The following is a 12,622-nucleotide window of genomic DNA, read 5'->3' as shown; positions in this document are numbered from 1 at the left end:
CCATCTCCGCACTGCCCTTTGCTTGGCTGCAGCATGTGTCTCCTCCTTCTGCCCTCTCTACAGTACTATAAAAAGGCTGATCCACCTGGTCTCTTCAGCATTCTCTTCTTTCTTTTGTCTCTTCTCTCTCGCTCTGCCCAGTTGCAACATTTCTGACTTTATAGAACTTTTTGACCTGAATGGAGAACCTTGTGCAAGAAGTATTACAACTAGTGTTGATCGAGCACCACAGTGATCGGGTGCTAGGGGGCGAACACATCGGGATGCTAGGGGGCTCTACTGAGCACCCGAGTATAATGGAAGTCAATGGGAGAACCCAAGCATTAAACCAGGCCCCCCGACCCCCCCCCCCCCCGCTCTGAAGAGGGGAGGGTGTCTGGTTTATAGGAAAAGGTCAGAAATGGATGGAAACACCACCAAAATGGTTCGGGAACAGCATGGGGAGGATGTCTGGACTCCCAGGTTACTGCTGGGAACGATGTTGTAGTACACCACTTTTACAGACTGACAATAATACGCACAAAACCGAATATTAAATCTATTTTAGAGGACAAATTGTTAGGAAACATTCTTTCCTGTATATTTACTTGTATATAAAGTGCAAGTGCTGCCAAAAATTACAAGGAAGAGGCACTCTGATACAACCTGTATATCACATAAAGGAGGGCCTCATTCACATTGTGGTACATTGGGAGAACCCGAGCATTAAACCAGGCACCCCCAGCTCTGAAGAGGGGAGGGTGTCTGGTTCATACGAAAAGTTCCTAAATTGATGGAAACACCACTGAAATGGTTTGAGAACAGCATGGGGAGGATGTCTGGATGCATCTTAGACTCTCAGGTCGCTGCTGGGAACGAAGTTGTCTGAGTAGTACACCACTTTTACAGACTGACAATAATACGCACAAAACCGAAGATAAAATCGATTTTAGAGGAAAAACAGTCTTTCCTGTATATTTACTTGTATATAAAGTGCAAGTGCTGCCAAAAATTACAAGGAAGAGGCACTCCGATACAACCTGTATATCACATAAAGGAGGGCCTCATTCACATTGTGGTACAATTGTTCAGGTAGTGGGACTCCTACACTCATAAAGCCTATGCACTAAGTGAAAGGGCTGCCAAAAATTACAAGGAACCAGCACTTCAATACACCCTTTATTACACATAAAGGAGGGCATCATACACGCTTGAAAAATTATGATTGATGGCCTGCTGGTGACCCACAAAAACATTTGGAGCAAGGGCCTGCTGATCTGACCATCTAAAACATTATGTGCGAGGGCCTGCTGCTGCTTTGGTGACTCTAGATAACCTGAGGCCGATGCACGTGACGGTGACGATCCATTCGGATGTCTGCCCTATCAACTTTCAATGTTATTTTCAGCCCAAACCATATAGACCATGGGTAATGGGGGAATCATGGTTCGATTCTGGAGAGGGAGCCTAAGAAACAGTTATGGCTACCACATCCAAGCAAGGCAGCATGCGCGCAAATTACCTATTAGGTATAATTAGGTGAGGGCCTGCAGGTGCTCTGATCCTGTAAAAGATTTTAGATGCGGGCCTGCAGGTAAGCTGACCCTGTAAAAAATTATATGCAAGGGCCTGCTGGTGAGCTGACCCTGCAAATGATTTTAGGTGCAGGCCTGCTGGTTAGCTGACCCTCTAAAAGTTTGTAGGTGAGGGCCTGCTGTTGAGCTGACCAACTAAAACATTATATGCGAGGGCCTTCAGGTGAGCTGACTATGTAAAAGATTTGAGGTGCGGGCCTGCTGTTAAGCTAACCCTGTAAAAGATTTTAGGTGCGGGCCTGCTGGTGAGATGACCCTCTAAAAGGTTGTAGGTGAGAACCTGCAGGTGAGCTGACCCTCTAAAACATTATATGCGAGGGACTTCAGGTAAGCTGACCCTTTAAAAGATTGTAGGTGAAGGCCTGCTGGTGAGCTGACCCTGTAAAACATTATATGCAAGGGCCTGCTGGTGAGCTGACCCTGTAAAACATTATATGCGAGGGCCTGCTGGTGAGCTGACCCTCTAAAAAATTATATGCAAGGGCCTGCTGGTGAGATGACCCTTTAAAAAATTATATGTGAGGGCCTGCAGCTGTGCTGACCCTGTAAAACATTATATGCGAAGGGCATTAAATGCGACGAATGAGCATTTGTTGATATGATAAAAGAGGAGAAGGAGGATGAGAAAAGGAAGATTCAACCATATATCCTTGTTTGTAATGCCACCAGCAGAACTAAATACCCGCTCAGACAAAACGCTGGTGGCAGGGCAGGCCAGCACCTCCAAGGCGTAGAGCGATAGTTCGTACCACATGTCCAGCTTGGACACCCAGTAGTTGTAAGGCACTAAGGGATCATTAAGGATGCTGACTCGGTCTGCTATGTACTCCTTCACCATCTTCCAAAGTTTTTTCCTCCTTGTGACACTAGGCCGCGCATCAGGGTGATGTTGCTGGTGGGGTGTCATAAAACTGTACCAGGCTTTGGAGAGTGTTGCCCTGCCTCTGTTGGAACTGCTGTGTGTTCCCCTTGTCTCCCCTCCTCGGTTGGCCAAGGAACTACGGACTCTGCCGCAAGCGTTGTCAGATGGAAAGTTTTGGAGCAATTTTTCAAAAAGGATCTTCTGGTATTGCACCGTTTTGCTCGTCCTCTCCACCAGAAGAATGAGAGATGAGAAGTTCTCTTTGTAGCGGGGGTCGAGAAGGGTGAACAACCAGAAATCTCTTGTCTAAAATGTGTATAACGCGTGGGTTGTGGGAAAGGCAACCTAACATGAAGTCAGCCATGTGTGCCAGAGTACCAACAGGCAAGACTTCACTGTTGTCATCGGGAGGATCACTCTCAATCTCCTCATCCTCTTCTACCCACCCACGCTGAACAGATTTAAACTTCCATGGGTACTACCCTCAGTAGCGGAGCCAACAGTCTCCTGCTCCTCCTCCTCCTCCTCTTCATCGTCCAATTCGCGCTGAGAAGACGAACTAAGGGTGGTCCATTTCCACCTCTTCCACATGCAAAGTGTCGTCCTTAATTGTTAGCAGCGAGCGTTTGAGTAGACACAGAAGTAGGATGGTTATGCTGATAATAGCGTTATCACCGCTCAACATCTGCATCGATCCCTCAAAGTTTCTTAACCCCTTCAACCCGGGGCCTCTTTTAACCTTCCTGCCCAGGCCATTTTTTGCAAATCTGACATGTGTCACTTTATGTCGTAATAGCTTTTAAACACTTTTACTTATCAAAGCCATTCTGAGACTGTTTTCTCGTGACACATTGTACTTTATGATAGTCATAAACTTGAGTCAATATATTTCACCTTTATTTGTGAAAAAATCCCAAATTTACCAAAAAGTTAGAAAAATTCCTAAATTTTCAAATTTCTATTTCTCTACTTTTATAATAGATAGTGATACCTCATATAATAGTTATTACTTTACATTTCCCATATGTCTACTTCATGTTTGGATCATTTTGAAAATGACATTTTATTTTTTGGGGATGTTAGAAGGCTTAGAAGTTTGGAAGCAAATCTTGAAATTTTTTGGAAAACTTCCAAGACTTACTTTTTAAGGACCAGTTCAGGTCTGAAGTCACTTTGTGAGGCTTACATAACAGAAACCACCCAAAAAATGACCCCATTTTAGAAACTATACCCCTCAAGGTATACAAAACTGATTTTACAAACTTTGTTAACCCTTTAGGTGTTGAAAAAGAATTAATGGAAAATTAAGATGAAATTTCAGAATTTCACTTTTTTGGCATATTTTACAAAGCAAGGGTTAACAGCCAAATAAAACTCAATATTTATTACCCTGACTCTGCGGTTTACAGAAACACCCCACTTGTGATTATAAACTGTTGTACGGGCACACGGCAGGGCGCAGTAGGAAAGGAACGCCATATGGTTTTTGGAAGGCAAATTTAGCTGAACTGGTTTTTAGATACAATGTCCCATTTGAAGCCCCCCTGATGCACCGCTACAGTAGAAACTCAAAAAAATGACCACATTTTGGAAACTACTTGATAAGGTGCCAGTTTTATTGGTACTATTTTGGAGTACATATTATTTTTAATTGCTCTATATTACTTTTTTTGTGAGGGAAGGTAACCAAAAAATTGATGTTTTGGCACAGTTTTTATTTTTAATTTTCAACAACATTCATCTGACAGGTTAGATCATGCTCTATTTTTATAGAACAGGTTGTTACTGATGCAATGATATCAAATATGTCTATTTTCTATCATGTTTGTTTCAGTTTAACATAAAGCATTTTTGAAAACAAAAATTTGGTTTTTGTATCTCCATTTTCTGAACGCCCTATTTTTATTTTTTTCTGACGATCGTCTTGTGCAGGGGCTTATTTTTTGCAGGAAGAGTTGACGTTTTATTGGTACCATCTTTAGGTACATATGATTTTTTGATCATTCATTATTACACTTTATGGGGCAAGGTGAACAAAAAATTGGTTGTTTTGGCGCAGCTTTTATTTATTTATTTTTACAGCGTTTACCTGAGGGATTAGGTCATGTGACTTTTTTATAGATCAGATCATTACCGACGTGGAAATACCTAATATGTCTACTTTTTGTTATTTATTTAAGTTTTACACAATAATAGCATTTTTGAAACCAAAATAATATTTTAGTGCATTCATAGTCTGCGAGCCATAGCTTTTTTATCTTTCGACCGATTCTCTTAGGTAGGGTCTCATTTTTTGCAGGATGAGGTGACGGTTTGATTGGTACTATTTTGGGGGGCATATGCCTTTTCGATCACTTGTTGTTGCAAATTTGAAATGTAATGTTTTTTTTTTTTTTTTTTTTTTACGGTGTTCACCTGAGTGGTTAGATAATGTGATCTTTTTATAGATCTGGTTGTTATGGACGTGGCAATATCTAATATGTATACTTTTTTTATTTCACTTTAGCACAATAATAGCAGTTTTGAAAAAAAAAATTATCATATTTTAGTGTCTCCATTGTCTGAGAGTGATATTTATATTTTTTTTTTTTGGGCGATTGTCTGTAGGGGCTTATTTTTTGCAGGATGAGGTGACGGTTTATTGATACCATATTGTGAGACATACGCCTTTTTGATCGCTTGGTGCTGTGCTTTTTGTGATGTAGGTGACAAAAATGTTTTTTTTTTTTACACAGTTTTTTTAAAAATGGTGTTTATCAGACAGGGTGGATCCTGTGATATATCTATAGAGCCGGTCATTACGGATGTGGCAATACCTAATATGTGTGTGGGAGGGTTTCTGTTTTTTATTATAAAATAAGGGGAAAGGAGCGTTTTTTTTTTCTTTTTTTTCTTTACTTTATTTCTGATGTTCACTTTTGGGGGTCTGATCCCCTCTGCAATGCATTAAAATACATCTGTATTGTAATACATTGCCTGTTAGTGTATGACAGTGAGTCATACACTAACAGGTTGCCTAGGAGAGCCAGCCTGAGGCTGGATTTCCTCAGCACCCATAGAAGGCAGGTCCCGATGCTGTGCAAGGCATTGGGCAGCCTCTGCACGGCATCGGACTGCCTTGTCCCGCGTCATGTCTCCGCCACAGCAGCGCAGGAACTCGATGTGCTCACTCACCCGACACAAACCCCTTCTATGTCACAGTGAGCGCAGACAGCAGCATATAAGGGGTTTCTCCGCCGGCATCGGCTTTTACAGTGATGCTGGCATATACAGCAGAGGCCCGGCAACCAAGGACTGCCGGGCCCCTGCAGTGATCACGAGCGCACCGCTCCGGTGCCCGCGCGATCGCCATGACGTACTATTACATCAAATTGCATAATAGTAGTAGTATGTCATGGGTGGGGAAGGGTTTAAAATCTCACAGAGGTCAGACATCCATGCCCACTCCTTGCTTGCAAATAGCGGAAGCTGACTGGAAAGGCGACGACCATGTTGCAGCTGGTATTCAACTACTGCCCTCTGCTGCTCACAAAGCATGGCCAACATGTGGAACGTGGAGTTCCAGCGCGTGCTCACGTCGTACAACAGCTGGTGAGCTGGCAATTTTAAGTGCTGCTGCAGCGATGACAGATCGGCTGAAGCTGTGGATGACTGTGGAAATGTGCACAAACGCGGCTCACCTTCACCAGTAGCTCAGGCAAATTAAGGTAGGTTTTGAGAAACCGCTGAACCACAAGGTTGAACACGTGGGCTAGGCATGGGATGTGTGTGAGCTTGCCGAGCTCCAAAGCCGCCACCAAGTTACGGCCATTATCAGACACAACCATGCCTGGTTGTAGGTTAAGTGGCGAGGGCCACAGCTCAGTCTGGTCCCTTATCCCCTGCCACAACTCTGCGGCGGTGTGCTGTTTGTCATCTAAGTAGATCAGTTTAAGCACGGCCTGTTGACGCTTCCCCAGTGCTACACTGCTTCCAGCTACTGACTGATGGCTGACTAGTGCTGCAAGAGGATAATTCTGAGATGGAAGTGGAGGAAGAGGAGGAGAAGTGGGGGTTGGAGCCACTAACGTAGGTGGTGGCGGAAACCCTGATGGAATTAAGGCCCGCAATCCTTGGCGTCAGTAGCACCAGTTCCATCCCAGGGTATGACTGGCTCCCGCCCTCCACAACGTTCACCCAGTGTGCCGTCAGGAAAATGTAGCGTTCCTGGCCGAATGCATTTGTCCATGTGTCCGTGGTTAAGTGGACCTTCCCAGTAACTGTGTTGGTCAGGGCACGTGTGATGTTATGGGACACATGTTCGTGTAAGGCTGGCATGGCACACATTGAAAAATAGTGGTGGCTGGGGACTGAGTAACGCGGGACAGCCGCCGACATCAGGCTGCAGAAGGCCTCAGTGTCCACAAGCCTAAATGGCAACGTTTCCAGGGCCAGTAATTTAGAAAGCTGCGCATTTAGTGCTATGGCCTGTGCGTGGGTGGCTGGGTATTTTCACTTGCCTTCAAAGACCTGGGGTAAGGACATTTGGACACTGCGCTGGGACACGGAAGTGGATGTGGTCGCTGATGGTGCTTGCGAAGGTCCAGGAACAGGGCGGTAGGCATCCGGGCCTTTGCCTTCGACAGGGGATTGGCCAGCACGTAACACAGGGGAAGAGGAGGTAGTGGTGTGACCCGCAGACACAGATTGTGGACCCAGGCGTTCATCTCACTTATTACGGTGCTTGGTTGCCATGTGGTGGATCATGCTGGGGGTGGTGAGGTTGCTAGTGTTCACGCCCCGGATCATTTTTGTATGGCACAGGTTGCAAACTACTATTCTTTTGTCGTCCACACTTTCCTCAAAAAAGCGCCATACTGCGGAACATCTACCCCTTGGCAAGGGAGATTTCCGCAAGTGGGTGCTCTGTGGAAAAGTTGCGGGCCTGTTTGGTGTGGCCTGTCTTCTCCCTTTTGGCACCCCACTGCATCTTCCAGCCTGTTGCGGTGCTGCAGATCCCTCCCCCTCTGTACTGCTGTCCTCACTTGGCTTTCCACCTTCCCAGGTTGGGTCAGTGACCTCATCGTCCACCACCTCTTCTTCCACTTCCTCACTCTAATCATCCTCCTGATTTGTTGACCTAACCACAACCTCTGTGATTGTCAACTGTGTCTCATCCTCTTCATCAACCTCTTGAGACAGTAATTGCAGTTGACTCATTGGCAGCAGTGTCTCATCATCATCCTCCTCATTAAACACTAATTGCCATTCCCCACCGTCATGTTCTTGTCACTGTGGATAATCAAGAGTTTGGGAATCAGGGCACAAGATCTCATGTCCCTCTTCAAGCGTGCTTGGCGAGAGGGCCAAATCAAGTAATGGCGATGAAAAGAGGTCCTCAGAATATCCGAGTGTGGGATCACTTGTTTGGTCAGACTGTACATGGTGGGAGTAAGGAGGATCAGGGTGAGGATTGTGTTGAACAGACTCCTCGCTACTGAGACTGGACTTTGTGGAAGACAGGGTGCTGCTTAACCGACTGGAAGCATTATCTGCTGCAATCCAACTGACCACCTGGTCGCACTGGTCTGACTTCAAGAGTGGTGTCCTGCGACACCCTGCAAACTGGGACATGAAGCTAGGTATCGTGGATGATTGTTTTTCTTGTGCTCTGGCAGCAGGCACAGTTTCTCCGCGCCCAGGGCCCCGGCCTCTGCGTGCACCATCAGCAGCACGGCCACTTCCCCGTCCCTTGCTGCTCGCCTTCTTCAATTTAAATGTGATATATGCTTGAAAGTATGTCACACGTACAGTAGCGTAGGATTTGGAAGTATATGCACAAAAAAATTTACAAAGGCATTTGTGATTAGGAAACGTTATACAGGACAGGTACCAAAGGTAATGTCACTGTTCGCAGTGTCTATGGAAAAAGGTACACTAGATGTCACTGATATTTTAGGGATGCACACACTTTAAACAAGAAATGTGTCGCGGATAATTTAACTGTCCGCAGCAGACACGTCTATGAAAAAAGCACACTGGATGTCACTGATATTTTAGGGATGCGCACACTTTAAACAGGAGATGTGGCGCGGATAATTTAACTGTCCGCAGCGGTCTACAAAAAAAAGTGCACTGGATGTCACTGATATTTTAGGGATGCGCACACTGAGATGTGGCGTGGATAATTTAACTGTTCGCAGCGGACGCCGTCTACAGAAAAAGCGCACTGGATGTCGCTGACATTTTAGGGATGCTCACACTTTAAACAGGAGATGTGGTGCGGATAATTTAACTGTCCGCAGCGGCCTATTACACGGTATTTAGCGCAGGATGCGCAAAAAATCTATATTGCTGCTGTCACACATAATAGTCTTTACAAGGACTTTTGGGTTTCTGAAAAGTTTTTTGTATAAAAATCTTCCTATTATACTCCCTACACTGTCTGTCCCTTCCTATGCACAGCTCTCCCTAAGGGCTCATGCACACAACCGTATGCCCTCCGAGACATACGGTCTGTGAGCAGGCCATATGTTCCTGAGCGGCATACATCATGCACATGGGAGTGCATAGCATCATAGGTTAATATCATATGAGTGTGGGACAATAGTCCCGCGGGCGGCCTGATGCGCACAGCATCATAGTAACCTATAATGCTGTGCTTTCCCATGCGCACGATGTATGCCGCTCTGGGACATATTGCCTGCTCACAGACCGTATGTCTCGGAGGGCATACGATCGTGTGCATAAGCCCTAACACTGAGCAATTTAGCGCAGGTTTCGCTACAAACATATATTGCTGCTGTCACACACAATAGTCCTTACAAGGACTTTTGGGTCTATGAACTGTTTTTGTAGAAAAATGTAATCCAATTACACTCCCTACACTCTCTGTCCCTTCCTATGCTCAGCTCTCCCTGACTACGAATGAGCTAAACATGCGTCATCGGGTGCTATATAGCAAATGGATGACGCGTTCCGACCAGCCAATCACTGTAATGCCAGTAGCCAACATGGCTACTGGCATTACAGTGAGGGCAGCACTTACCTACATGTTTATTGGCTGCATAGGTGTTCGGCCGAGCATGCTTGATCATCACTAATTACAACTGAATAAACTGGTGGAAGAGACAACATGAATATTTCTGCAGTGGGGACCGGGAGGATCATTGGCCTTTATAGGTATTACAGCTGTTACACACAATAATTACTCACATTGCTCCTGGCTGTAGTAGAGTTCAGACTGCAGAAGATGAGTAAAATTTATTAAGAGGTGTGCACCTTTTAATAAATTAGATCTTCTTCCAGTGGGATTTTTTACTTAGGAAATAGTCCCTGATGTCTATTTCTATCACCATAACTTCTCATCTCGGCAGCAATTCTACATTGACAAGGTATAAATACGATTACTTTTATTCTCGTCCTCACCACTACTCTATCCTAGACATGCTGAATAAACAGTGTGTGTAAGTGGTGGTCACTGAGATCTTCTGTGGTGAAGCTCTAGCTCTGGGGGAATGTGTACACAGAGTATATCACTAGTTAAAGAGGTTCCCACTCTGGCCAATCCATACTTGTTAGAAGGATCCCTTAACAATAAGTTGATCCCAAACTTTCCCCTTTATAAGACCCCCAGCGATGAGCTTTAACTTGTGGAAAAGTCTGGCGGTAAGTGTTCAACTTTCCTACTAGATCTCATAATTAGGGATGAGCGAACTTGTGTTTTCAAATTCGACGTACAAGGTTCGGATTCGGGTTATCTAAGAATTCCATTATGGATTTCGCTACCACGGACCATGGGCGGAATCCATAACAGACTTCTTAGATAACCCGAACCTTGTATGCCGAACTCGAAAACAGAAGTTCGTTCAACACTACTCATGATCTCATTTCTCATTAGGTTGTATGTTCAATGCATGACAGGGCAGGTCCTCTAGAGTGAGAGACTACTTTTCTTAAATGTTCTCCACTCTGGCCAAGAGATGAGGCTTCAGAACAGGGGTCTCCCTCTATTAACTGTTAGTCGTGTCGTAGTGTTTTTTTAAAAAGAACAACATCCATGACCGATTGTCTTGTAATGGAAACCATAATGCGTCTGTCAGGTTTCTGCTCTCACTACAATAGGAAAACACTCTTTCCAACAGAAACCTAATGGAACAGAAGCATGTAAATTTTGACGGTTCTTCCATCTACTTGAGTAGGGTTTTGTTCCAGATTATCTTGGGTCCAATGGTTGTCCAATAACGGCAGCATGGTCTGGTGTATACCCCTGTTGCCTGCACAGTAACATGCGGGTACTTGCCACTCTATATGAGTCCAATTTTTCTAGACAATGACAGTACTTATGTGCAGATATACTATACCACTTATAACAACTTCACCTGCCCTCCATAGTAAAACTCTTCAGAATCATTATCTCCTTCAGAATCTTCTTCCACTGCACTACTGTGTCGTGACTCCTGGAAAAAATGAGAATAATAAGATGTAAGATCTTTTTATACATTTATGTGTCCTTTATTCTGCATTCTGAGAAGCAGAGTTGACTTTGTAACCTTCTTAGAGTTTAAAGACTATAAAAATGTGGGGGGGTTTCCACCTGTAAAAGATTTTCTGCACCAAGGTCTTTTATGGATTCCAGATAAAGGTTTAGAATGCACTTAAGAAAAATACCAAACTCAAACATCCATCTTGGGCAGATTTTACCTTCAGGCTGGGATCACCAATACACACTAGGGGATGTATCAATCGCAGGGCTAGCCTTGGGGTGGTTGTTCGCCCCCACCATGACTTCTTAACCCCCTCTTTCCCCCTAGTGCCCTCATGGTATACCACCTGGATGAAGTGAAGATCATGTTCTCCTGGATTATTTATTATACTGCTAGAAAAGGTACTATATTGTTATTCATCATCTTCTTATATTTAATTCTTCTCTAGTTTTCTGCAATGAATATAGCCCGAATCCCTTAGCATAAAGACTCCATTCAAACTGCATTTTGAAGATCTCGGCACAGAGGTTCACTTAGAATTTTTGGAGTTGATCTGGATTTGTCGTTTTTAACCACCTCCGGACCGCCTAACGCACATGTGCGTTCCGGAGGTGGCAGGCTGGCGCACAGTCACGCATATATGCGTCATCTCGCGAGACGCGAGATTTCCTGTGAACGCGCGCACACAGGCGCGCGCGCTCACAGGAACGGAAGGTAAGCGAGTGGATCTCCAGCCTGCCAGCAGCGATCGCTCGCTGGCAGGCTGGAGATCCGAATTTTTTAACCCCTAACAGGTATATTAGACGCTGTTTTCATAACAGCGTCTAATATACCTCCTACCTGGTCCTCTGGTGGTCCCTTTTGTTAGGATCGACCACCAGAGGACTCAGGTAGGTCAGTACAGTCGCACCAAACACCACACTACACTACACCCCCCCCCCCCGTCACTTATTAACCCCTTATAAACCCCTGATCACCCATGATCACCCCATATAAACTCCCTGATCACCCCCCTGTCATTGATCACCGCCCTGTCATTGATCACCCCCCTGTCAGGCTCCGTTCAGACATCCGTATGATTTTTACGGATCCACGGATACATGGATCGGATCCGCAAAAAGCATACGGACGTCTGAATGGAGCCTTACAGGGGGGTGATCAATGACAGGCGGGTGATCACCCATATACACTCCCTGATCACCCCCTGTCATTGATCACCCCCCTGTCATTGATCACTCCCCTGTAAGGCTCCATTCAGACGTCCGCATGATTTTTACGGATCCATGGATACATGGATCGGATCCGCAAAACACATGCGGACGTCTGAATGGAGCCTTACAGGGGGGGTGATCAGTGACAGGGGGGGTGATCACCCTGATTACCCTGATCACCCCCTGTCATTGATAACCCCCCTGTAAGGCTCCATTCAGACGTCCGCATGCGTTCTGTGGATCCGATACATGTATCCATGGATCCGTAAAAAATCATGCGGATGTCTGAATGGAGCCTTACAGGGGGGGTGATCAGTGACAGGGGGGTGATCACCCTGATTACCCTGATCACCCCCTGTCATTGATAACCCCCCTGTAAGGCTCCATTCAGACGTCCGCATGCGTTCTGTGGATCCGATACATGTATCCATGGATCCGTAAAAAATCATGCGGATGTCTGAGTGGAGCCTTACAGGGGGGGTGATCAGTGACAGGGGGGTGATCACCCTG

At 45.3% G+C, this 12,622-nt stretch overlaps 1 protein-coding gene across 3 annotated transcripts in view; it reads right to left on the bottom strand.

Annotated features, from left to right (window-relative positions):
* PARP8 (poly(ADP-ribose) polymerase family member 8) overlaps nt 1-12,622 on the bottom strand; it is a 276,892-nt gene that overhangs the window by 103,061 nt on the left and 161,209 nt on the right. For all 3 annotated transcript variants that reach the window (XM_044276222.1, XM_044276223.1, XM_044276224.1), the window contains one exon: nt 10,797-10,874. In XM_044276222.1, the coding sequence (XP_044132157.1) occupies nt 10,797-10,874 (78 nt within the window). The remainder of the gene's footprint in view (nt 1-10,796; nt 10,875-12,622) is intronic.

The sequence above is a fragment of the Bufo gargarizans genome, chromosome 1, assembly GCF_014858855.1.
Source record: "Bufo gargarizans isolate SCDJY-AF-19 chromosome 1, ASM1485885v1, whole genome shotgun sequence".
Taxonomy (NCBI): Eukaryota; Metazoa; Chordata; class Amphibia; order Anura; family Bufonidae; genus Bufo; species Bufo gargarizans.
Note: the sequence above shows the minus strand (reverse complement) of the source record. Positions and strands in the feature narration are given on the sequence as shown.